This window comes from Erinaceus europaeus, chromosome 8 (genome assembly GCF_950295315.1).
Source record: "Erinaceus europaeus chromosome 8, mEriEur2.1, whole genome shotgun sequence".
Taxonomy (NCBI): Eukaryota; Metazoa; Chordata; class Mammalia; order Eulipotyphla; family Erinaceidae; genus Erinaceus; species Erinaceus europaeus.
In genome coordinates this window covers 125,010,379-125,036,929 of record NC_080169.1, presented here as the reverse complement: position 1 = coordinate 125,036,929, position 26,551 = coordinate 125,010,379, and the positions used below count along the sequence as shown (strand labels likewise).

At 61.4% G+C, this 26,551-nt stretch overlaps 1 protein-coding gene across 1 annotated transcript in view; it reads left to right on the top strand.

Moving 5' to 3' along the window:
• PTPRN2 (protein tyrosine phosphatase receptor type N2) overlaps nucleotides 1-25,845 on the top strand; it is a 78,890-nt gene extending 53,045 nt beyond the window's left edge. Inside the window, exons 8-15 of the mRNA XM_060195688.1 lie at nucleotides 7,615-7,688; nucleotides 9,025-9,102; nucleotides 14,914-15,033; nucleotides 15,468-15,634; nucleotides 19,763-19,816; nucleotides 20,616-20,680; nucleotides 24,856-24,929; nucleotides 25,564-25,845. Of these exons, the coding sequence (XP_060051671.1) occupies nucleotides 7,615-7,688; nucleotides 9,025-9,102; nucleotides 14,914-15,033; nucleotides 15,468-15,634; nucleotides 19,763-19,816; nucleotides 20,616-20,680; nucleotides 24,856-24,929; nucleotides 25,564-25,635 (704 nt within the window). The 3' untranslated portion in view covers nucleotides 25,636-25,845. The remainder of the gene's footprint in view (nucleotides 1-7,614; nucleotides 7,689-9,024; nucleotides 9,103-14,913; nucleotides 15,034-15,467; nucleotides 15,635-19,762; nucleotides 19,817-20,615; nucleotides 20,681-24,855; nucleotides 24,930-25,563) is intronic.
• The last annotated feature ends 706 nt before the right edge of the window (nucleotides 25,846-26,551 follow it).

Below are 26,551 nucleotides of genomic sequence, written 5' to 3'. Positions count from 1 at the left end.
TGGGTGGGTGGGTGGGGGAGGGTGTTGATCTGGGTCTCACCCAAGCAGGACCTGGGTCTGGGGCTGTGGTTGGAGGTAGGATGGCTGCCCCTTCCTGTCTCCCACCCACATTCTGAGTCAGAGACCCCCATCCCTGCACCCCCACTGCAGCCCTTCCTTAGAAGCCTCTGGGGCACCTCTGGAAACCCCCACAGAGCACACTAGATGTCCCCCACAGAGCACACTAGATGTCCCCCACAGAGCACACTAGATGTCCCCACAGAGCACGCTAGATGTCCCCACAGAGCACGCTAGATGTCCCCCACAGAGCACACTAGATGTCCCCACAGAGCACACTAGATGTCCCCACAGAGCACGCTAGATGTCCCCACAGAGCACGCTAGATGTCCCCCACAGAGCACACTAGATGTCCCCACAGAGCACACTAGATGTCCCCACAGAGCACACTAGATGTCCCCACAGAGCACACTAGATGTCCCCACAGAGCACGCTAGATGTCCCCACAGAGCACACTAGATGTCCCCCACAGAGCACACTAGATGTCCCCACAGAGCACACTAGATGTCCCCACAGAGCACACTAGATGTCCCCACAGAGCACGCTAGATGTCCCCACAGAGCACGCTAGATGTCCCCCACAGAGCACGCTAGATGTCCCCACAGAGCACACTAGATGTCCCCACAGAGCACACTAGATGTCCCCCACAGAGCACACTAGATGTCCCCACAGAGCACACTAGATGTCCCCCACAGAGCACACTAGATGTCCCCACAGAGCACGCTAGATGTCCCCACAGAGCACACTAGATGTCCCCCACAGAGCACACTAGATGTCCCCACAGAGCACACTAGATGTCCCCCACAGAGCACACTAGATGTCCCCACAGAGCACACTAGATGTCCCCCACAGAGCACACTAGATGTCCCCACAGAGCACGCTAGATGTCCCCACAGAGCACACTAGATGTCCCCCACAGAGCACACTAGATGTCCCCACAGAGCACACTAGATGTCCCCCACAGAGCACACTAGATGTCCCCACAGAGCACACTAGATGTCCCCCACAGAGCACACTAGATGTCCCCCACAGAGCACACTAGATGTCCCCCACAGAGCACACTAGATGTCCCCACAGAGCACACTAGATGTCCCCCACAGAGCACACTAGATGTCCCCACAGAGCACGCTAGATGTCCCCACAGAGCACACTAGATGTCCCCACAGAGCACACTAGATGTCCCCACAGAGCACGCTAGATGTCCCCCACAGAGCACACTAGATGTCCCCCACAGAGCACACTAGATGTCCCCCACAGAGCACACTAGATGTCCCCACAGAGCACGCTAGATGTCCCCACAGAGCACACTAGATGTCCCCCACAGAGCACACTAGATGTCCCCACAGAGCACACTAGATGTCCCCCACAGAGCACACTAGATGTCCCCACAGAGCACACTAGATGTCCCCCACAGAGCACACTAGATGTCCCCACAGAGCACACTAGATGTCCCCACAGAGCACACTAGATGTCCCCCACAGAGCACACTAGATGTCCCCACAGAGCACACTAGATGTCCCCCACAGAGCACACTAGATGTCCCCCACAGAGCACGCTAGATGTCCCCCACAGAGCACACTAGATGTCCCCACAGAGCACACTAGATGTCCCCACAGAGCACGCTAGATGTCCCCCACAGAGCACACTAGATGTCCCCACAGAGCACACTAGATGTCCCCACAGAGCACGCTAGATGTCCCCCACAGAGCACACTAGATGTCCCCCACAGAGCACACTAGATGTCCCCCACAGAGCACACTAGATGTCCCCACAGAGCACACTAGATGTCCCCACAGAGCACGCTAGATGTCCCCACAGAGCACACTAGATGTCCCCATAGAGCACGCTAGATGTCCCCACAGAGCACACTAGATGTCCCCCACAGAGCACGCTAGATGTCCCCACAGAGCACGCTAGATGTCCCCACAGAGCACGCTAGATGTCCCCACAGAGCATGCTAGATGTCCCCCACAGAGCACGCTAGATGTCCCCACAGAGCATGCTAGATGTCCCCACAGAGCACACTAGATGTCCCCACAGAGCACACTAGAAATGCCACCATCCTGGGACACTGTGCAAAATGCCACCATCCTGGGCCACTGTGGGAAATGCCACCATCCTGAGCCACTGTGGGATATGCTGCTGTCCTGGGCCACTAGAAAATTCCACTGTCCTGGGTCATTGTGGGAAATGCTTCCATCCTAAGCCAACCACTGTGGGAAATGCCACCATCTTGGGACACTGTGGGAAATGCCACCATCTTGGGACACTGTGGGAAATGCCACCATCTTGGGACACTGTGGGAAATGCCACCATCCTGGGCCACTGTGGGAAATGCCACCATCCTGGGCCACTGTGGGAAATGCTACCATCCTGGGCCACTGTGGGAAATGCCACCATCTTGGGCCACTGTGGGAAATGCCACCATCTTGGGACACTGTGGGAAATGCCACCATCCTGGGCCAATGTGAGAAATGCCACCATTCTGGGACACTATGGGAAATGCCACCATCCTGGGCCACTGTGGGAAATGCCACCATCCTGGGACACTGTGGGAAATGCCACCATCCTGGGCCACTGTGGGAAATGCCACTATCCTGGGACACTGTGAGAAATGCCACCATCCTGTGACACTGTGAGAAATGCCACCATCCTGGGATACTGTGGGAAATGCCACCATCCTGGGCCACTGTGGGAAATGCCACCATCTTGGGCCACTGTGGGAAATGCTGCCTTCCTGGGCCACTGTGGTTAGTGCCACCATCCTGGGCCAACCCCAAGATTGCCACATCCCTGACTGGAAAACCTGCAGCCCCGCCATAGCTGCCGTTATCTGTGACCTGTGAGCAGGTGAACCACCTCAGAGGAAGTGTCAGTCATGCAAACATTTCCTGTGGCGTGCGTCGTTCTCCTTCATGCCCACAGCTCCTTCTTGGGTGGAATAAACCAGCAGCATCTCCCCAAGGAGATCCAGTGACCTCACACTCTTATGTTCTCAGCAGGTTGCCTTTTAAAGATTAACCAGCTTTAAGGAACCCAAAGCATCACTGTGACATGGGTGTCACCAAGAGTCACACTCAGCCCCTCAAGTGCGGGCCCAGTGCCCATGGATGTCACCTTTTGGGCACTGGCTGCTCCTTCATTAGCTGAGATGCAAACAGACATGGAATCTGCACTGTGGGCTCTGTGTCACTTTTGCTTTGACCAACAAGGAAGGCTGGTACCTTCTGCTTCGAATGTCCTTCATGAGGTCCCCTTCCCTGGCAATCACGCCCATCCCCCTGCTCACAGTCTCCAGCCAGTGGTCACGGCGGTGGCCTCCCTTCCACTCTGGTCATGCTGCTGAGGGACATGACCCCATGGAAATTCCACCGCCACTACCACAGCAACCGTCTGCGTGAGCGCCTGGAGCCTCAGGCTGGAGACACTGCCACGCAGACAGGACAGAGGGCGTCTGTTGGTAAGAACAATTATTCATTACTCCAGTGAGTTCTTGTCAGTCACCTACTAAACAGTGCCACTGCCTGATATAGTGGCTTCAAGGAACGGCCATTCTTACGGGTCTGCATAGGGCAGGACAGCTGGGTGGTCTTCTCTTCTGCCACGTGGCCTGGCCCAGGTCAGTCGATGGAATCCAGCTGACAGATGGGCTTCCTAAATCATCCGTGACAATCTGGGGACCGACCGGGACTTGGAGGGTTTCTGCAGTGTGGTGACAAGACCAGGATGAAGTGGTGGCAGCTGGACCATGGAGAAGGGGAGCACTGTGCCTGCATGTGGGTGTAGTGCTGATATCATAGGTGTGGCGCAGTGATGTTGGATTGCTCGGCACCCAACACTGTACACGGGGACAGCCGAGACCAAGGGGACAGCCGAGATCATGGGGACAGCTGAAACCACGGGGACAGCCGAGACCACGGGGACAGCCGAGACCACGGGGACAGCTGAGACCACGGGGACAGCTGAGACCACGGGGACAGCTGAGACCACGGGGACAGCTGAGACCATGGGGACAGCTGAGACCACAGAGACAGCTGAGACCATGGGGACAGCTGAGACCACAGAGACAGCTGAGACCATGGGGACAGCTGAGGCCACAGGGACAGCCGAGACCACGGGGACAGCTGAGACCATGAGAACAGCTGAGATCACGGGGACAGCAGAGACCATGGGGACAGCTGAGACCACGGGGACAGCTGAGACCACAGAGACAGCTGAGACTATGGGGACAGCTGTGACCACGGGCACAGCCGAGACCATGGGGACAGCTGAGACCACGGTGACAGCTGAGACTATGGGGACAGCTGTGACCACGGGCACAGCTGAGACCATGGGGACAGCTGAGACCACTGGGATAGCCGAGACCATGGGGACAGCTGAGACCATGGGGACAGCTGTGACCACGGGGACAGCTGAGACCATGGGGACAGCTGAGACCACGGTGACAGCTGAGACTATGGGGACAGCTGAGACCACAGAGACAGCTGAGACTGTGGGGACAGCTGAGACCACGGGGACAGCTGAGACCATGGGGACAGCTGAGACCACGGGGACAGCTGAGACCACAGAGACAGCTGAGACCACTGGGACAGCTGAGACCATGGGGACAGCTAAGACCATGGGGACAGCTGAGACTATGGGGACAGCTGAGACCACGGGGACAGCTGAGACTATGGGGACAGCTGAGACCACGGGGACACCTGAGACTATGGGGACAGCTGAGACCAAGGGGACAGCTGAGACCACGGGGACAGCTGAGACCACAGAGACAGCTGAGACTGTGGGGACAGCTGTGACCACGGGGATAGCTGAGACCACGGGGACAGGTGAGACCACAGAGGCAGCTGTGACCACGGGGACAGCTGAGACCACGGGGACAGCTGAGACCACGGGGACAGCTGAGACCATGGGGACAGCTGAGACCACGGGGACAGCTGAGACCACGGGGACAGCTGAGACCACTGGGATAGCCAAGACCACGGGGACAGCTGAGACCACGGGGACAGCTGAGACCATGGGGACAGCTGAGACCACGGGGACAGCTGAGACCACAGGAACAGCTGAGACCACGGGGACAGCTGAGACCACAGAGACAGCTGAGACCATGGGGACAGCTGAGACCATGGGGACAGCTGAGACCACGGGGACAGCTGAGACCACAGAGACAGCTGTGACCACGGGGACAGGTGAGACCACAGAGACAGCTGAGACCACGGGGACAGCTGAGACCACGGGGACAGCTGAGACCACGGGGACAGCTGAGACCACGGGGACAGCTGAGACACGGGGACAGCTGAGACACGGGGACAGCTGAGACACGGGGACATCCAGAGATTTAAGGGGTGAAGAACCCTCTTGAGGAAGCAGCAGTGGCCTGTGACATGTGGATGGCCATCCCTGCCTCTCAAGTGACCTCTTGTCCTCCCCACTCATGCAGACTGTGACAGCAAACTGGAGCTGTCCCTGCCCGGCGTCTACTATGGCCAACACAGCAACTTTGTGCTCTGGGTGGCAGAAGGTTCCAGCAGTGCCCTGCAGGACAAGCCCCCATGTGACTCTGGCCCTGCAGCCCGCAGTCCTCAGGGCCTGTGGCCTGTGGTGGCCGAATACTGGCATCTGCTTTCCCAGGCCCGGCTCTGCGTGTCCACGTGTGGCTCCATCCCTCTGCTGCCCACACGCCGGACCTTGCCTAGCGCAGGCCTCAGTGAGCACGCCATGGGTGGGCACCAGCACCGACATCTGCGTGACACTTGGAGCGTAAACTGCCTTGCACACAGGTGTAGGTGGGCCCCTGTCACTGATCCGGGCCCAGAGGGGCCACTGTCCCTGTCTGCACGGGGTGACATGTGGCAGGCAGGACACGGGACCAGAGCAGAGGGTTTCTGACAGGACCCCCAGGGGCCGTAGCCATGATGGTGTCCACAGCTTTGCCACTGCTTCCCTCTTGGTGCCCCGGGTGACTGGAGTCCTGGGGGTCACACAGGTGTGTTAGGAGTCACACAGGTATGGCATCAGTAGGTGTGTCTGAGGAGCCATGCAGCTATGTTGGGGGCACGGCTGGAGTGTCTGGGCGTCATGGGGGGCCTGTGCCTGGGTCCCAGCCCTCCCTGGTCTCTGGGTGCCCTTGCCTGGCACCCACTTGCTCTCTGCGGAGCCCAAGCTCTGGCTCTGCCCACAGTGACTGTCACTGAGACCATAGCAGGGCCGCAGCTCCCACTGCTCCGTCTCTGGGGAGGCTTGCAGGCTCAGACAGCCCTGTGCCTGGCCCTCTCCGCGGGCTCCCAGGCCCAGCCGGGAGGATGGCAGAACAATTGCGAGGGCCGGCCTGCTGTTCAGTGTGTGCCTGAGGCTGGCTCTCAAGGGTGATCCGGGGTTCACATGGGGCTCGGGGTGGAGAGGGCGTCCCTAGGGAGGGGACCTGCAACCCTGCACAAGCCCAGGTCACCACAGAGGACTATGGCACTGGAGACAGGGTCACAGGGTCACCGTGGGGACAGGGTCACAGTGGGGACAGGGTCACAGTGGGGATAAGGACCACAGTGGGAAGAGGGGTCACAGTGAGGAAAGGGGTCACAGTGGGGACAGGGTCACAGTGGGTAGAGGGTCACAGCGGGGATAAGGACCACAGTGGGAAGAGGGGTCACAGTGGGGACAGGGTCACAGTGGGGATAAGGACCACAGTGGGAAGAGGGGTCACAGTGGGGACAGGGTCACAGTGTGAAGAGGGGTCACAGTGGGGACAGGGTCACAGTGGGGACAGGGGTCACAGTGGGGACAGAGGTCACAGTGGGACAGTGGTCACAGTGGGGACAGGGGTCACAGTGGGGACAGGGTCACAGTGGGTAGAGGGTCACAGCGGGGATAAGGACCACAGTGGGAAGAGGGGTCACAGTGGGGACAGGGTCACAGTGGGGACAGGGTCACAGTGGGGATAAGGACCACAGTGGGAAGAGGGGTCACAGTGGGGACAGGGTCACAGTGTGAAGAGGGGTCACAGTGGGGACAGGGTCACAGTGGGGACAGGGGTCACAGTGGGGACAGAGGTCACAGTGGGACGGTGGTCACAGTGGGGACAGGGGTCACAGTAGGGACAGGGGTCACAGTGGGACTGGGGTCACAGTAGGGATAGGGGTTTAGTGGGGAGAGGAGTCACAGTGAGGACAGGTGTCCACTGGGAGTGGGGTCACTGTGGGAGAGGGGTCAGTGTGGGGAACTGCTCATAGAAGGGGGTCACTGGGGAGAAGGGTGTCTGTGAAGTGGGTCACTGGAGTGAGGGATCTCTGGCCACTGCAGAGAGAAGTCACTTGGAAGAGCAGGCTAGGGACCTATGGCGTCACAGTGCTGAGAAGGGTCACTGTGGTGAACAGTCACTGAGTGGAGAGGCTTCAGGGAAAGAGGGGTCACTAGAGCGAGGGGTCACTGGAGACAGGGATCACTGTAGGTGAGGCACTATGTCCACACAGTCTCAAGCATCTCCCTGGGGACTGTGTGGCGCAAGGCCAGTCCAAACCCCCCATAGTTGGCCCAGGTGACCTCATGCTTGTCCTGTGCTTGTAGATGATCACTCCAGGGTCTTGCTCCGGTCAGAGGACAACAACAGCAACTCAGACTACATCAATGCCAGCCCCATCGTGAGTATTACAGGGGGCACGGTCAGTCAGCACCCAGGAGATGGTCAGCAGTGTATGTGCCCCCTTCCCTCATCCCCACAGAGCCCCGTCCCACCATCCCCCTGTCCCCCTGTCTCCTTGTCCCCACAGAGCCCTGTCCCCCTGTCTCCTTGTCCCCACAGAGCCCTGTCCCCATGCCCGCATGGAGGCAGTGCAGTGGCCAGGCCTCGGTGACAGTGCTCTTGGCTGAGCTGTCTTGCCTCACACAGCTGCCCTTTGTCCTTCTCACACGTGACATCCTCGTGGCCAACTCCAGGATGGTCCTCTGTCTCTGGGGTCGCCATCACCACAGGCAGAGTTCCTGCCCGGATGGCCTGGCCTCATGTCCGGGCCTTGGGGAGTGGCCATAGTGCTCATGCACATGAGGCTGTGCCCGGCGAGGCTGTCCACACTGACCACGGGGTTGGCTGCTGCCCTGAGCCCACATGCCGCATGAGGCCACAGGCTCGGACACGTGCTGTCCCTGTGGTTCTGACCACCCACAAGCATGGGTACATGTACGAACATGCATGCACACACGTGCACGTGCCCACATGTGTGTATTCGCATGTGTCTCCTGCACTTGCTATGTTTGCAGTCTTGTTCGCACGTGTCTGCATGTGCAGGCTTACCTGCCGTGTGTGTTTGTGCAGGTGTACATGGCAACCTCACGTGTGCACTGTATTCACGTGTGTTTACATGCTCGCTCATGGCTGTCGCCCGATCTGCGTCCATGTGTGTGCGTGTGTGAGCAGTCATGGCGTGTGTGCACTCACCCCAGTGGCACCACATGTGGGCACACTCCTGGGCACACACATGCACATACGCAAGGGGGGTCTGGTAGCACGTGGATCCCCAGAGCAGGGGACTCGCAGGTCATGGGGGTCAGTGTCCCCTCCTCACCTCATCAGGGGCCCCTTGTCCAGGGCACAGCCCAGAGTGGGTTCCAGTCCCAGGTGGAGGGGCTGCTGTGTGTTGTCAAGGTGGACACTGGCCTCTAGACCCTGACGCGTGCTCCCCAGCCTCCAGGCTCAGCCCTGCCCCATGCCCACCTGGTAGACGTCCAGCTTCAGGACACGCTGTCCCCCAGCTCTGGGGGTGGGGTCCCCACACTGCCTGGGGAGGCCCTCGGGGGCTGGGCTCAGGAACACTGCCATTACTGCCCTTCCAGAAGACCCCAGCCCCCATGTCCCCTCGGTTGGGGCCTATGTAGCCTCCGGTCTCACTGTCCCCACCAGACTGGGCGCTGGGGGGTGGTGATGTCCACTTCCTCTGCGTTGCCCTTCCCCTGCTCACCCAGGCCCTGCTCTCTGTGCAGATGGACCACGACCCCCGGAACCCTGCCTACATCGCCACACAAGGCCCCCTGCCCACCACCGTGGATGACTTCTGGCAGGTGAGTCACTGAGGCCAGGGCAGCCACCTCTCCAGGGAGTCAGGAGCTGAGGACTTGGGCTACTGCTGTGGGCGCTGAGCTGCTGTGCAGCCCTGAGTCACCTCTGGTGTCAGGCCTGAGCAGGTGCACTGGGGGCTGAGCTGTGGGGGGTCAGGGGAAGTGGACTCAGCCTTGAGTGGGCAGCCCCTACAGGATGCCCCCCAAGGAGCCACGAGACACCGCCTCACTGGCCCAGCCTCGCAGGGGCTCACGATGGACCCCCTTGGAGCCTGGAGGGGCTCGAGCAGGACAGTGTCAAGTGGCAGCTGAGGAAACATACCGTGGGGTGACCAAGCTATGATGTTGCCTAGGCCGCTCCAGGAGGGTCCCGGGCAAGTCAGACTTCACACAGGGCCTGGCCCACTCCACAGACCAGATACCCATGGGACCCGTGTTTGAACCCATGCTGTGGAGTGGCTGGGGTGTTGCCAGGGCAGAGGCATCCTGCCGGGCTGGCAGAGAGGTCACTGTATGCCCCTGCCCATCCCCGAGCCTCAGGTTGTTGTAATTTAACTTAAAAGGGATTTTGGTTGGGGCTGCTACGGTGTGTGAGAGGATTCACTGCGGGAGCTGGGAACTGGTCTAAACAATATGCGGTTTATCAGGGTGACACAGGGAGAAGGCAAAATAAGCAGCTATCATCAAGGGTGAAGATACGCTAGGCCCATAAAGTCTGAGTATAGTTATCAAAGGTTAGGCCCATACGATAAACAATGATCGGCTGAGGTAAAGGTGGCTCATGGCTGTAGAGGGGTCTGAAAGTTTACTGGCTGCAGTCACGCGTGCTCAGTTCCCAGGCGAAGCAGCCATGCGGATGGATACCTGGCGCATCTCCGCCGAGATGCTTCTGACCAGGAGAAGCAGCAGCCAGAGAGAGAGAGAGAGCGGCCTGCTCCAAGCCCCTGCTGTTGTACACTCCTTCTCTGAAGCCTCCTCAGGGTGACGCCATTTGCATGCTAACAGTCCCAAACTCCTGTTGCGGTCACAACATCAAGCGTCCTGTTCTCTGATACCTAAGTGCTGGGTGGCAGACCTGAGCCCCGTCCACTCTGCTCCATGCCTTCTCAGGGCTGCCGTAATGAGCCAGAGCCCTGGGCAGTTCAGTCCTGAGAGGAGAAGGTTCTGAGTTCTGAAGGTGTCCCAGGCCACACACCAACCACCATGGCAGGGAGGGGCCAGTGGATGGTGCTGGCTGGGCCAGGAGCCCAGCACCTGGCGTCTGTTCTCACGTCCAAGACCTGGACAGGTCATGTGTTCAGGGGATGGACACGGGACACTTTGTGTCAGGACTCAGGAGACACTTCTGCACCTAGGACAGACGTGACAGTGTCCCACACCAGAGGCTGGGTGACTGGGCAGCTGGGCCAGCCCCTCTCACTCCGCCTGTCCCCTCTCATTCTGCCTGTCCCCTCTTACTCCGCCTGTCCCCTCTCACACCAGAGGCTGGGCCAGCCCCTCTCAGGCCGCCTGTCCCCTCTCACGCCGCCTGTCCCCTCTCACACCGCCTGTCCCCTCTCACACCACCTGTCCCCTCTCACGCCGCCTGTCCCCTCTCATTCCGCCTGTCCCCTCTCACGCCACCTGTACCCTCTCACGCCAGAGGCTGGGCCAGCCCCTCTCAAGCAGCCTGTCCCCTCTCATGCCGCCTGTCCCCTCTCACTCCGCCTGTCCCCTCTCACACTGCCTATACCCTCTCACGCTGCCTGTCCCCTCTCACTCCGCCTGTCCCCTCTCACGCCGCCTGTCCCCTCTCAGGCCGCCTGCCCCTCTCACGCCGCCTGTCCCCTCTCAGGCCGCCTGTCCCCTCTCACTCCGCCTGTCCCCTCTCACACCACCTGTCCCCTCTCACGCCGCCTGTCCCCTCTCACTCTGCCTGTCCCCTCTCACACTGCCTATACCCTCTCACGCTGCCTGTCCCCTCTCACTCCGCCTGTCCCCTCTCACGCCGCCTGTCCCCTCTCAGGCCGCCTGTCCCCTCTCATGCCGCCTGTCCCCTCTCACACCGCCTGTCCCCTCTCACTCCGCCTGTCCCCTCTCACACCACCTGTCCCCTCTCACGCCGCCTGTCCCCTCTCACTCTGCCTGTCCCCCTCACGCCGCCTGTCCCCTCTCACTCCGCCTGTCCCCTCTCAGGCCGCCTGTCACCTCTCACGCTGCCTGTCCCCTCTCACATAGCAACCTGGGTAGAAGTACTGTCCTCAGGGAGCCTAGGCATCTGGCTGAGTGAGCCCATGACTGTGTCCTTGTCCCCAGCGTCCCCATCAGCCTCAGCACTTTGTTCATTGTGATCATAAAACCTGTTTCCTTCAGGGCTCAGCTGAGCCCCCCCCTCCCAGGAGCTGCTCTGGGGTTTGGGGAGCTCCCTGGCATCGGACTCCTGTTTGGGGAGCACCCATAGGAGCTGCTCTGGGGTTTGGGGAGCTCCCTGGGGTTTGGGGAGCTCCCTGGCATCTGACTCCTGTTTGGGGAGCACCCATAGGAGCTGCTCTGGGGTTTGGGGAGCTCCCTGGCATCGGACTCCTGTTCGGGGAGCACCCATAGAAGCTGCTCTGGGGTTTGGGGAGCTCCCTGGCATCTGACTCCTGTTTGGGGAGCACCCATAGGAGCTGCTCTGGGGTTTGGGGAGCTCCCTGGCATCTGACTCCTGTTCGGGGAGCACCCATAGGAGCTGCTCTGGGGTTTGGGAAGCTCCCTGGCATCTGACTCCTGTTCGGGGAGCACCCATAGGAGCTGCTCTGGGGTTTGGGAAGCTCCCTGGCATCTGACTCCTGTTCGGGGAGCACCCATAGGTGCTGCTCTGGGGTTTGGGGAGCTCCCTGGCATCTGACTCCTGTTCGGGGAGCACCCATATGGGCTGCTTTGGGGTTTGGGGAACTCCCTGGCATCTGACTCCTGTTCGGGGAGCACCCATAGGGGCTGCTCTGGGGTTTGGGGAGCTCCCTGGCATCGGACTCCTGTTCGGGGAGCACCCATAGGGGCTGCTCTGGGGTTTGGGGAGCTCCCTGGCATCGGACTCCTGTTCGTGGAGCACCCGTATGGGCTGCTTTGGGGTTTGGGGAGCTCCCTGGAATCGGACTCCTGTTCAGGGAGCACCCATAGGTGCTCCACACCCCGCTCCTGTCCAGCAGGCACTTGGCATCCCCCCAACACTGACTGTCCATCTGCTGTCAATCTGGGCTTGCTGTCGCATCCACAGCATGAGGAAGGGTCCCTCCTTCAGGCCTTGAGGGGTCACACCCCCAGTTCCCCCCAGAGCAGCCTCCATCATCCGTGACACAGGCCACATTGGACACAGCCCGACCACACAGCTCCTGCCGTGGGGACAGAGCAGGCCCTGTGTCCACATGTCCAGGCACGCAGCTTAGGGCTGTCTACTCCAGCACATGGCTATCTGGCCAAGCCCTGGCCAGTGCCCCAGATAGGACCTTGGAGTGACAGCCTCACCATAGACAGGAGGAAATGCAGCCTGGGCATGGGGGGACATGGAGGGAGATGGGGGGGGACAGATGGGGACATGGAGGGACATGGGGGACATATGGGGACATGGGGGACAGATGGGGACATGGGGGAGAGATGGGGACATGGGGGAGAGATGGGGACATGGGGGACAGATGGGAACATGGGGGACAGATGGGGACATGGGGGGACAGATGGGGACATGGGGGAACAGATGGGGACATGGGGGACAGATGGGGACATGGGGGACAGATGGGGACATGGGGGAGAGATGGGGACATGGGGGACAGATGGAGACATGGGGGACAGAAGGGGACATGGGGGAGAGATGGAGACATGAGTGAGAGATGGGGACATGGGGGTACAGATGGGGACATAGGGGACAGATGGGGACATGGGGGACAGATGGGGACATGGGGGACAGATGGGGACATATGGGAGAGATCGGGACATGGGGGACAGATGGAGACATGGGGGACAGAAGGGGACATGGGGGAGAGATGGGGACATGGGGGACAGATGGGGACATGGGGGACAGATGGGGACATGGGGAACAGATGGGGACATGGGGGACAGATGGGTGTCAGGCTAGCTTCACTGGCAGTTGAGAGAGACGACCAGGGACTCATGGCTGAGTGGTAGGAAGTTCAGTCTTTATTCATGTGGAATGCTGCAGTGCAATCTAAGCTATCTCTAATCACAATCTTGTCCTTATATATCCTGAGGCGGAAGTGTCAGGTCCGAAGAGGATGTACATAGGATGGGGGGTGCGGAGAAAGAAAAAGCATGTGAACCAGTGGGGATTAAACCAGTGCCCTGCAGGCAGGGAGGTGCTCAGTTAACAGTGGTTATGTAAATAGAATACAGTGTAAGCAGGGGGGATTATACCAATGCCCTGCAGGCAGGGAGGTGCTCAGTTAACAGTGGTTATGTAAATAGAATACAGTGTAAGCAGGGGGATTATACCAATGCCCTGCAGGCAGGGAGGTGCTCAGTTAACAGTGGTTATGTAAATAGAATACAGTGTAAGCAGGGGGGATTATACCAGTGCCCTGCAGGCAGGGTGGTGCTTAGTTAACAGTGGTTATGTAAATAGAATACAGTGTAAGCAGGGGGGATTAAACCAATGTCCTGCAGGCAGGGAGGTGCTCAGTTAACAGTGGTTATGTAAATAGAATACAGTGTAAGCAGGGGGGATTAAACCAATGCCCCGCAGGCAGGGTGGTGCTTAGTTAACAGTGGTTATGTAACTAGAATACAGTGTAAGCAGGGGGGATTAAACCAATGTCCTGCAGGCAGGGAGGTGCTCAGTTAACAGTGGTTATGTAAATAGAATACAGTGTAAGCAGGGGGGATTATACCAATGTCCTGCAGGCAGGGTGGTGCTTAGTTAACAGTAGTTATGTAAACAGAATACAGTGTAAGCAGGGGGGATTAAACCAATGTCCTGCAGGCAGGGTGGGGCTCAGTTAACAGTGGTTATGTAAATAGAATACAGTGTAAGCAGGGGGGATTATACCAATGCCCTGCAGGCAGGGTGGGGCTCAGTTAACAGTGGTTATGTAAATAGAATACAGTGTAAGCAGGGGGATTAAACCAATGCCCTGGAGGCAGGGTGGTGCTCAGTTAACAGTGGTTATGTAAATAGAATACAGTGTAAGCAGGGGGGATTAAACCAATGTCCTGCAGGCAGGGAGGTGCTCAGTTAACAATGGTTATGTAAACAGAATACAGTGTAAGCAGGGGGATTAAACCAATGCCCTGCAGGCAGGGTGGTGCTTAGTTAACAGTGGTTATGTAAATAGAATACAGTGTAAGCAGGGGGGATTAAACCAATGCCCTGCAGGCAGGGCGGTGCTCAGTTAACAGTGGTTATGTAAATAGAATACAGTGTAAGCAGGGGGGATTAAACCAATGTCCTGCAGGCAGGGAGGGGCTCAGTTAACAGTGGTTATGTAAATAGAATACAGTGTAAGCAGGGGGGATTAAACCAGTGCCCTGGAGGCAGGGAGGTGCTCAGTTAACAGTGGTTATGTAAATAGAATACAGTGTAAGCAGGGGGGATTAAACCAGTGCCCTGCAGGCAGGGAGGTGCTCAGTTAACAGCGGTTATGTAAATAGAATACAGTGTAAGCAGGGGGATTAAACCAATGAAGCAGAAGGGGTCTTAGAAGCAGACCAACAGATGGGGACATGGGGGACAGATAGGGAGTGGCCTAGACATGATGGGGACGTGGCGGGAATGTGGCACGTATGTGGCTCAGAACAGGGGCGCCAGGGTGGCCGTGGCAGAGACCAATGTTGTGGCCTGTGCAGATGGTGTGGGAGAGTGGCAGTGCGGTCATCGTGATGCTCACGGCCCTGGCGGAGAACAGCCGGCAGCAGTGCTGCCCCTACTGGCCTGAGGAGGGCTCCCAGGTCTACCGCATCTACGAGGTATAGCACCGGGGTCTGCCCATGTCCCCTGTCCATCCCCTGCCACCATGTCCCTGCTGCCCCGTGTCCCCTGCCACCATGTCCCTTCCACCATGTCCCTGCTGCCCCGTGTCCCTGCTGCCCCGTGTCCCCTGCCACCATGTCCCCTGCCACCACGTCCCTGCTGCCCCGTGTCCCCTGCCACCATGTCCCCTGCCACCATGTCCCTGCTGCCCCGTGTCCCCTGCCACCATGTCCCCTGCTGCCCCGTGTCCCCTGCTGAACCGTGTCCCCTGCCTCCCGTGTCCCTGCTGCCACCATGTCCCCTGCCTCCCGTGTCCCTGCTGCCCCGTGTCCCCTGCCCCATGTCCCCTGCCTCCCGTGTCCCCTGCTCTGTGTCCCCTGCCTCCCGTGTCCCTGCTGCCCATGCCCCGTGTGTTGCCGCCGTCCTGCAGGTGCACCTGGTGTCGGAGCACGTGTGGTGTGAGGACTTCCTGGTGCGGAGCTTCTACTTGAAGAACGTTCGGGCTGGTGCCACGCGCACCGTGACTCAGTTCCACTTCCTGAGCTGGCGCGACCACGGTGTGCCCGTCTCCGCCAGGCCACTGCTGGACTTCCGCAGGTAGGCCGGGTGGTGGGGGCTCCGGTCCCTGTCCCCATGGACTCGCGGGGGCCAGGCCCACCCCTCACGTGCAAGCTGAGCGTCCCTGTGGGCCCGGGACTCCCCTGGAGCCTGTCCCCGCATATTCCTGGCCACTGGCCAGGCCCGAGGGCAGGCGGTCAGATGCCACAGCCAGAGGGGTGCAGACTCCCACCCCACCTCTGGACAGAACTGGCAGTGGGCTGGGTCACAGGGACAGGTGGGGACAGGGCTGTCTCTGACTCAGGACCCCCTTCCTGTGCGTGTGTCGAGTGCAGAGGCGGGCGGGTACAGACTGGACAAGGATGGTGTCTGGGCTGATGTGTGGAGATGTGGAGCAAGGGTGGCAGGCGCCAGGCATCAGTGCTTCCTGGATGGCCGCACTCCTGCGGTGATGGGAGCCAGAGTGACAGGTGACACAGCCTGAGATACTCAGGTGACACAGGTGACACAGCCTGGGACACACAGGAGACACAGCCTGGGACACACAGGAGACATAGCCTGGGACACACAGCTGACAGGAGCCTGGGACACACAGGAGACACAGCCTGGGACACACAGGTGACACAGCCTGGGACACACAGGAGACACAGCCTGGGACACACAGATGACACAGCCTGGGACACACAGGTGACAGGAGTCTGGGACACACAAGAGACACAGCCTGGGACACAAAGGTGACACATCCTGGGACACACAGGAGACACAGCCTGGGACACACAGGTGACAGGAGCCTGGGACACACAGGAGACACAGCCTGGGACACACAGTTGACACTGCCTGGGACACACAGGTGACACAGCCTGGGACACACAGGAGACACAGCCTGGGACACACAGGTGACACAGCCTGGGACACACAGGAGACATAGCCTGGGACACACAGGTGACACAGCCTGGGACACACAGGTGACACAGCCTGGGACACACAGGAGACAGGAACCTGGGACACACAGGAGACACAGCCTGGGACACACAGGTGACACAGCCTGGGACACACAGGAGACAGGAGCCTGGGACACACAGGAGACACAGCCTGGGACACGCTCTTGACACAGCCTGGGCTGAACTGGCTCCCTAGTCGGCCTGGTGGCTATGAGGCCTGGACTCGGGCTCTGCCCACCATGTCCCGAGGCTCACCCACACCTGTATGGTGGGGCCAGGTCCTTGGCTCGTCCGTCACAGAGACGCTGTGCTCCGGCCGTCCACACCGGGTCCTTCTGAGACAGCTGCCCAGAACTTCGCTGTGTGCCTGGACCCCGGGGCCGACACCTGCAGCCCTGAAACAGGGGCGTCATCACCGTGCTTCCTGCCCTGCTGTTCCTCACGGTCACGGGCACCGGGCGCCGTCTGTCCCTGAGTGGACCCCAGCTGCCACGGCCAGACTCACACAACATGGCCCCTGAGAAGCAGGTCCCGGCACCTCTGGCCGTGGGCATCACATGGAGGGGCCCATCCCGGCTCTGGATCGGATGGCACTGGAGCACGTGGGACCACCATGCAAGAAGCTGAGACCACCTGAGGCTTTGGTCACAACCACCCGCCTTGGCCACAGGAGCACCAGCTCCCCCAAGGAGCTGCCCACCCAGCCGCCGGCCCCCTCTGTGATGGTGACGTGACAGTGACCCTCAAACCTCCGCAGGCCGGGCAGCCCCTTCCTCCCAGCTCGTGGCGGTGGCCGGTGTCATTTTTGTGACGTTGCAGCTAGTGATCTGAGCCCAGTTGCATAGTCACAAAAGTGAGCATTGGAAACTGTGCCTGCCCAGCGCCCACGCCCACCGGCCTCCGACCTGGCAGACTGGACTGCACCCTGACCTCTCTGCTGCCCTGTGGTGCCTCCTGCCCCCGGGGCCAGCCCTAGGAGCTGGGCCGTACCAGCCACGCCTCACTGACCACGCCGCCACGCAGTGTCCGCTCCCCGTCAGGTCCCCCGGCCGCAGGCACCTGGCCACGGGGCCCTGCGGCCTCAGACCCCGCATCTGCAAGTCCAGCACACGGCCCGCCACTGGGGTCTCAAGGCTGCACACCCCAGTCGACATGGGGCTGGAGGGAACGCTGCAAGGCCATCAAGGCCAGCGGGCACGGCGGAGACAAGGAGAGATTGCCACAGGGAGAGATGTGAATGGAGGACACAGGGAGGCAGCCCTGGGCTAGGAGCCCATGGACACCTGGCCAGGCAGCTGTGGGCACTGGGACCCCATGGACACCTGGCCAGGCAGCTGTGGACACCGGGACCCCATGGGCACCTGGCCAGGCAGCTATGGACACCGGGACCCCATGGGCACCTGGCCAGGCAGCTGTGGACACCTGGTACCTGCCATTTGGCACCTGTTCCCAGCAGGCAGGGGCTCTTCTGTGTTTGGCCATGGAGGGATGGGCCAGCTACCCCTGGCCCTCCTATCCCCTCCGCCTCCTCCTGGAATCTCCTCTGATGCCCATCTCTGTGCCCAGCCTAAGAGAGCCAGCTAGCTGGCCCCTGCTCCATGGAGCCATGGGGGCTGGGGGCTGACCCCTGCAGGGGCGGGGCAGGGGCAGGATGCAGGGCTACCGGCTGCGTGGATGGCCCCAGGGCCCTGTGTGGAGGCAGGAACGTCTATGAGGCTGAGCTGCTGGACGCGCACACGGGACCCGCACACACACGGGACCCACACGCACACGGGACCCACACACACACACCCAGCCTGTGGGACAGAGGTGTGTCCTGGCCCTGCCACCCCACCGAGCCTCAGCTTCCCAGGCAGCAGGCAGGGGTGGCTCCACTGTGAGCTGAGAGCCAGGCCCTGTGCTCAGGGAGGGGACGTCCTGTCAGCGGAAATAGAGACCCAGGAGACACTCAGCTGCCAAGACCCTGCACCCAGCACAGCCGCACCCCCCCACCATGGAGTGCGGCCCCCGCAGTCGCCCTTCCCCTAGGCAGAGCCCCACGAGGGAGAAAGCCTAGGCTGGCTGCCCTAGCGCCTGCCCCTGGCCCCCACCCCCACGCAGAGCAGACCACCTCTGCAAAGCCGAGAGCCCTCCTTTCTGGGGCCGGGGAGAAGGGGCTGCTGTCTTAACCACCTGTGTCTCTCCTGTCTGGCACCTGCAGACACCACCGTCCCCCATCTCCCCCCCAGCCCAGCGCCATCTCTGGTTCCCGGTGTGGCCGAGGGTTCGGCTGGAGACCGTGTCAGGGACAGGCCATGGGCTTGGGGCGGCCCAGAACCACTCACAAGACCCCAGGGGAGGCATCTGGTGGGCTCTCAAGTTCTAAAGTCTGAGACACGGAGGTCTCTCTGGAGAGACCCAGCTGTACGGGCGAGGGGGCCGGCCACGGTGTGGGCCTACTGGTCTGGAACCCCTAAACTAAGGCCCTAGGGGTGGGGGCCAGCCACGGTGTGGGCGTGCTGGTCTGGAACCCCTAAACTCGGGCCCTAGGGGCTCGGGGGCCAGAGGCCATGATGACTGACCACCTGGGACAGGGGCAGTCTGGTGTCCCCAGCCACCTGAGCCCGGGCTCAGTACTCATACCGCCTCATACCACAACTGAATGGTGACCTGGCCTTTCTCTCCCTGTGTGTGTGTGTGTGTGTGTGTGTGTGTGTGTCTGCTGTAAAAATAAATGTGTCTGTCTGTCCTGCCACCTTGCTTGCATGCGTCCACCCCCATGTCAGAGGTCACTTGTCCCTGTCTCCTTGGAAAGCGGGTGGGACAGAGAGGGAGAGACACGGACACTCTGCCCACACTTGCTCTCGAGGCTTCCCCGTGCCTGGCTCCTAGCTCCTGGCTAAGGTCATCCCTGGCCCTAGTCATCTGTTTTCATGGAGAGAGGAGCAGAGGACAGGATGGGGACATGACATGGGGCCACCCAGGCCAGGCGTCCCTCTCAGAAAGGAGAGGGACCACTAAGCCTCCTTGTTGAGGCCATTGCTGGTGGACGGGGCTAAGTGGAGGGGTGACAGCTTCCTCCCTGGGGTCAGCGTCCTTGGGCCCCCCATGCCTCCCTGGGGTCAGCGTCCTTGGGACCCCCCATGCCTCCCTGGGGTCAGCGCCCTTGGGCCCCCCATGCCTCCCTGGGGTCAGCGTCCTTGGGCCCCAGTCTCGGCCATGACCGCCCTCTGTCTCTCTCTCCCAGGAAAGTCAACAAGTGTTTCCGTGGCCATGCCTGCCCCATCATCGTGCACTGCAGGCAAGTGCCCTCCCAGAGCCCCAGACCTGACCTGGGCCCCCAACGCCCCAGGGCCCACAGCCTCACAGGACCACAGGTGGCCACGCACCTGGCTCTGGTCACCGGGTGCCCTCAGCAGAGGTCAACACAGTGGTCCTGGGGGTGGGGTGGCAGCCTCTGGTCAGTCATGGATATGGGTAGTGTGTCTGTCTGTGCATGTGGCTATACTGTGTGACTGTGAGTCTGTCTCTGTCTGTCTCTGTATCTGTTGGTGTGTCTCTGTGTCTGTCTGTGTGGCTGTGCTGTGGGAAGCTGAGGAGGGTGGTGTCCTCTCAGGGCAGAGGGTCCCTTGCAGATGGCGTGGCAGTGAGGAGAGGCTGGCCTGGCAGTGCGGCCAGAGCCACAGGGTGGGCAGTGCTGGGGGACAGTACAGAGGGGGCCTGACTGCCCCCAGGCAGCACTGAGCAGTGGGGGGGGGGTGGACGGCTCAGCTGAGACCCAAGCTCCCCCTGGGGGTCCTGAGAACCTGGGGCTACCCCTGCGCCTCCCTGTGGTCCCCTATCTGGGTGAGGCTACCCTGCCCCTTCACCTCCCTTCCTCCGCCCCTCACCCTCCCTCCTTCCTTCACTCTCCCTCCCTCCTCCCTTTATCCTCCCTTCACCCTCCCTCCTCTCTTCCTCCCTACCCCTCCCTCACCCCCTCCCTCCTCCCTCCTTCTCCTTCCTCCCTGACTCCCCTCCCCCTCCCCAGGCCCACCATCCCTGCTGTGTCTGCTGGGTGCTGGGTGCTGGGCAGCCTGTCACCCTCTCCTCTGTTGCAGTGATGGCGCGGGCAGGAGCGGCACCTACATCCTCATCGACATGGTTCTCAACAAGATGGCCAAAGGTGAGGCCAGGTGCTGTTGCCAGGGCATCCCTGCTGTGTCCCCCAGCCCCATGTCCCCCCGCGCCAGGCCGGGCTCGGTGGGGTGAGGCCTGCAGTCCTGAGGGTGCTGCAGAAACCCCACGTTCAGCCTCAGGTGCCCGCCACACCCCAGGCCTTCTGTGGGCCTCTGCCCTGGGAGTTGCTTGGACCCTCGGACCCGGGCCTGAGGGGCACAGCCTCCGGACGGGGGTCCTGACACAGTGTCCTGGCCCCAGGCCCACAAGCCCCTCCAAAGAGAGGGGGCAGGGCTGCCCCTCCCCCAAGCTCGCCCCTCCCCCTGTCCCAGCTGGGTGGCCTGTGTCTCCTGGCCCCAGCTCATTCTCTCCCAGCCACCCCTTCTCTTCTGGGTCGCCTCCCATCCCTCATAAGCCAAACTCCAAGACCCAGCGCCCCCTCTGAGGACGCCCATGGGAGCCGGCGGCTCCCTCAATGACAGGAACTCTGCACCAGGGAAGACAGGAGAGGGCAGTGCACCAGCGTCCCAGGTCAGCACGAAGGAGACCAGTCAGGGCCCTGGCCTCTGGGCTCACACCAGACTGCTCATGAGGATTCAAGCCAGCATCCGGAAGAGTGCCCAAAAGCCAGGGCACTGGGCACCAGCTGGCCCTAAGAATAGCCTGGCACCAGCCCAGCCCTGCAGACCCAGCCTGGCACCCATCCAGCCCTGCAGACCCAGCCTGGCACCAACCCAACCCTGCAGACCCAGCCTGGCACCCATCCAGCCCTGCAGACCCAGCCTGGCACCAGCCCAGCCCCGCAGACCCAGCCTGGCACCAACCCAGCCTTGCAGACCCAGCCTGGCACCAGCCCAACCCTGCAGACCCAGCCTGGCACCAACCCAACTTTGCAGACCCATCCTGGCACCCATCCAGCACTGCAGACCCAGCCTGGCACCAGCCCAGCCCTGCAGACCCATCCTGGCACCAGCCCAGCCTTGCAGACCCAGCCTGGCACCAGCCCAACCCTGCAGACCCAGCCTGGCACCAACCCAACCTTGCAGACCCATCCTGGTACCCATCCAGCACTGCAGACCCATCCTGGCACCAGCCCAACCCCACAGACCCAGCCTGGCACCAGCCCAGCCCTGCAGACCCAGCCTGGCACCAGCCCAGCCTTGCAGACCCAGCCTGGCACCAGCTCAGCCCTGCAGACCCAGCCTGGCACCAGCCCAGCCTTGCAGACCCAGCCTGGCACCATCCCAGCCCTGCAGACCCAGCCTGGCACCCATCCAGCACTGCAGACCCAGCCTGGCACCAGCCCAGCCCTGCAGACCCATCCTGGCACCCATCCAGCCCTGCAGACCCAGCCTGGCACCAGCACAGCACTGCAGACCCAGCCTGGCACCAGCCCAGCCTTGCAGACCCAGCCTGGCACCAGCCCAGCCCTGCAGACCCATCCTGGCACCAGCCCAGCCCTGCAGACCCATCCTGGCACCAGCCCAGCACTGCAGACCCAGCCTGGCACCAGCCCTACCCTGCAGACCCATCCTGGCACCAGCCCAGCCCTGCAGACCCATCCTGGCACCAGCCCAGCCCTGCAGACCCAGCCTGCCACCAGCCCTACCCTGCAGACCCATCCTGGCACCAGCCCAGCCTTGCAGACCCAGCCTGGCACCAGCCCAGCCCTGCAGACCCAGCCTGGCACCAGCCCAGCCCCGCAGACCCAGTCCACTTGGAGGCTGTGCCCCCTACTCCTGCCCTGTGCCCTGGGGGCCTGGCTGAACCCCCACCACACAGGGTCTGGGAGATTAGAGGAAGCGGCCCTGGAGGTTGTGAGCTGGCCCACCACCCTATCTGGCCACACCCACAGGCCCACCGGCCTGCCAGGCAACTGGCACCCAGAAATGAGCTCCAGGCCTCAGTAGGTGTCCTGGCCCAGTGTTCTGAAGACTAGAGGGCAGACAACGAGAGGAGCCACCACAGCCCTGCCCACTGTCCAGCCCTCAGAGCTGCCCCTGGTGCAGTGTTGCCATGTGGTGCTGGGGCTCCAGCCCTGACCTCCCTGACCATGCACAGCAGGGCCTGTGCTCTGCCAGCTGAGCTACCTTCCGGCTCTAGCAAAATAGCTGTTTTTTTTCTTGGCCACCCAGGTCATCGCTGGGGCTCAGTGCCGGCATCACAAAGCCACCATTCCCAGTGGCCTTATCCCCCCTCCCCCGTTTTTTTCTTTCTATTTATTTGACATGACAGAGAAATTGAGAGGGAGACAGACAGACAGACGCCTGCAGTTCTGCTCCATCACTCGTGAAGCTTGCCCCCTGCAGGTGGGGGCTAGGGGCTTGAACTCGGGTCCTTGTGCTCTGTGATGTGAGCACTCAGCCGGGTGCACTACCGGCCGCCTGGCCCCTGGATGTTTCTAAATCTGTTTTCCTGCACTTGAGTCTCATAGACACACAGACACAGACACACAGACACAGAGAGGGAGGGAGGGAGGAAGTCAGACCTTGAATCCGGTGCTCACGACTCCGGCGACCACCCACAGCCTTGGGCGGGCAGGCGCTGTACTCCACCTGCTGAGCTGTTTATAAACACATTAAGACGATGAGACCGGGAGTCGGCGGGAGAGCTCCACCTGCCAGAGCCCCACAGCCCCAGGCTCGATCCCCAGCCAGCAGTGCTCTGGTCTCCCCTCCCCGTAATAAACACGAAACTTAAACAGATCTTTTTTTTTTTTTTTCCTCCTCCAGGGTTATTGCTGGGCTCGGTGCCTGCACCATGAATCCACCGCTCCTGGAGGCCATTTTTCCCCCTTTTGTTGCCCTTGTTGTAGCTTCGTTGTGGTTATTATTATTGCCCTTGTTGACGCAATTCGTTGTTGGATAGGACAGAGAGAAATGGAGAGAGGAGGGGAAGACAGAGAAGGGGAGAGAAAGATAGATACCTGCAGACCTGTTTCACCGCTTGGGAAGCGACTCCCCTGCAGGTGGGGAGCCGGGGGCTCGAACCGGGATCCTTACTCCGGTCCTTGCGCTTTGTGCCACATGCGCTTAACCCGCTGCGCCACCGCCCGACCCCCTTAAACAGATCTTTTTAGAAAATGTAGGCATGGTGGTCCGGGAGGTGGGCTCCTGAGCACCAGGCCCTGAGCTCAGTCCCCGCAGCACGTGGACCAGAGTGGCGTCTGGCTCGCCCGCTCTCGGATCCTGCCTTTCTCATAAATGAATAAAGAAAATCTTAAAAAAAAAAAAAAAAAAAAAAAGTGAGCATCAGCATCTCAAATTTGCAGCTTCAGTGAGAGGAGAAATCCCGGTCAGCACAGCCCGACACTCCCGGGGCCCACAGAGGTGCCACCAGGCGGAGGGGGCACTGGTGTTTGTCCCAAGATGCAGCTGAGGACAGTGGACAGCCGGACACTGCAGGCTGTGTGAACAAAGGGCAGGTCCCAGTCCCCATACTGTCCCCATCCATGTCCCCACCCCCATCCCTGCCCCCATCCCTGTCCCCGTCCCTATCCCTGTCCCCAACCCTGGCCCTGTCCACATCCCTGTCCCTGGCCTATACCTGTCCCCATCCCTGTCCCCCATCCCCGTCCCTGTCCCCATCCCCATCCCTGTCTCTGTCCCCATCTCTGTCCCCTGTCCTTGTCCCCATCCCCATCCCTGTCCCCATCCCCATCCCTGTCTCTGTCCCTGTTCTCCTGTCCCCCATCCCCACCCCTGTCTCTGTCCCCATCACTGCCCCCCCATCCCCGTCCCTGTCCCCCATCCCTGTTCCTGTCTCTGTCCCTGCTCTCCTGTCCCCCATCCCTGTCCCCATCCCCATCCCTGTCTCTGTCCCCATCGCTGCCCCCGTCCCCGTCCCCCATCCCTGTTCCTGTCTCTGTCCTCATCGCTGCCCCCCGTCCCCGTCCCCCATCCCCATCCCTGTCTCTGTCCCTGTTCTCCTGTCCCCCATCCCCATCCCTGTCCCCATCCCCATCCCTGTCTCTGTCCCCATCTCTGTCCCCCATCCCTGTCTCTGTCCCCATCCCTGTCCCCTGTCCCCATCCCTGTCCCTGTCTCTGTCCCCATCTCTGTCCCCCGTCCCTGTCCCTGTCTCTGTCCCCATCTCTGTCCCCATCCCCATCCCTGTCTCTGTCCCTGTTCTCCTGACCCCGTCCCTCTCCCTGTCCCCATGCTGACTCTGTGTCCACTGCAGGTGCCAAGGAGCTGGACATTGCGGCCACCCTGGAGTACCTGCGTGACCAGCGGCCAGGGATGGTCCAGACCAAGGTGTGTCACTGAGCCCGGACCACAGCATAGGGCGGCCAGCGGGGACAGGGACAGGGCCAGGGCCAGGGACAGCCTCCAGGCAGGGCCAGCACCAGCCCCTCCCCAGCGTCCTCTGCGGTGGCAGCCATCGGGTCCAAGCGCTGGCCGGTCCAGTGCCTCTGACACAGTGTCCCCAATATCTTTTGGGGTCAAGAGGCCCAGCCCCCAGGTCAGCACCACAGCCCACTGTGTGGCCACCAGGACCAGCCGGTCAGGGTTCCCACGCTGGCGCCACCCAAGGCACCCAGGGCCAGGACAGACGGGCCGCCACAAGGGACGGTCCCATACGTCACCTGCCCACCTTCCCTGGAGGAGACAAAGGCCACATGCACACGGCACCCTCAGTGGGGACAGGGGCGGGCATAGTGTCTCTCTTGCTGATAACCAGCCTGGGTGGGGCTGACCAGAGGGCAGAGTGGGTTCCCCTGGCACCACGGCAGGTCTGTGTCTACCGGCCATCCCTGGTCACCAGTGGGCTGGCCACCACTCTAGGGGGAGAGGCCGAGGGGTCCAGTGTCCCCCCCCCAGAGCAGCGGGCCCCTCGCGGGACAGGCCAGCGCTGCAGCCACGACTGACCGCCTCCCTCTCTCCCCAGGAGCAGTTCGAGTTCGCGCTGACAGCCGTGGCTGAGGAGGTGAACGCCATCCTCAAGGCCCTCCCCCAGTGAGACGACCCCCACCCAGAGCCCGCCCAGGCGCCTGCAGCCCGGGACTCGTGTCACCCATCCTGTGCTACCTGGTGCCCCTCGGCCACCCCCAGCCAGTGTCACGTTCTGCTCCAGCGACAGTGGGGCGTGTCCCCTGGGAGCTGAAACCCCATGCCCCACCCTCACGTGGGCCAGCCCCACTCACTCCTGGCCCCAGCAACCAGCCCGACAGCAGCCCTCGGGGAGGGACAGGGCAGGGCGGGAGGACGCTGCTGGCTGGGGTCCCTCCTGCGGGGACCCTGCTGGGGCGGGTGGGCGGGACAGCAGGGTCACTGCTCTCCAGCATGGTCACAGTCCCTCCCCGAACCCCCTACGGGCCCCGTGGAGGCTCGGCTCACTCCAGCAGGTCACAGCTGGCCCGTCCCCACACCGTGAGGTCCACGACCGGGGGGGCCACACCGGACACCCTGAGCCCCCCCATCCTCGAGCCCCTCAGAATGTTCTGGGCCCATTGGCCTCGGGACAACCTCAGTGGCCCTCCCGTCTCAGAAGGGGGGACAGGGAGACCCCATGTCACAGTCCCTGGAGTCACCGAGGGGGAGGGGCCCCCGGGGCCTCATGGCTCACACAGCCGACCCCACCCAGATGTCACCTGAACATGAGGTCCCGAGACGACTGGGTTTGCCAGGATCACTCAGCACCCCGCCCCCGTGTCAGTGTCCCCACGAGGCCCCATGCTGGTCACTAGCCGCTGTGCCCCACCCTGCCCACATAGGCACCCGTCCTGTGTCACGTGTCCTGTGTCACCATTGTCCTGTCACCAGTGTCCTGTCACCAGTGTCCTGTGTTAGCATTGTCCTGTGTCACCGCCGCCCTGTGTCACCACTCGCTACCCATTAAACTCCCACTTCTCACAAGCCTGGTCTGTCTTTGGGGC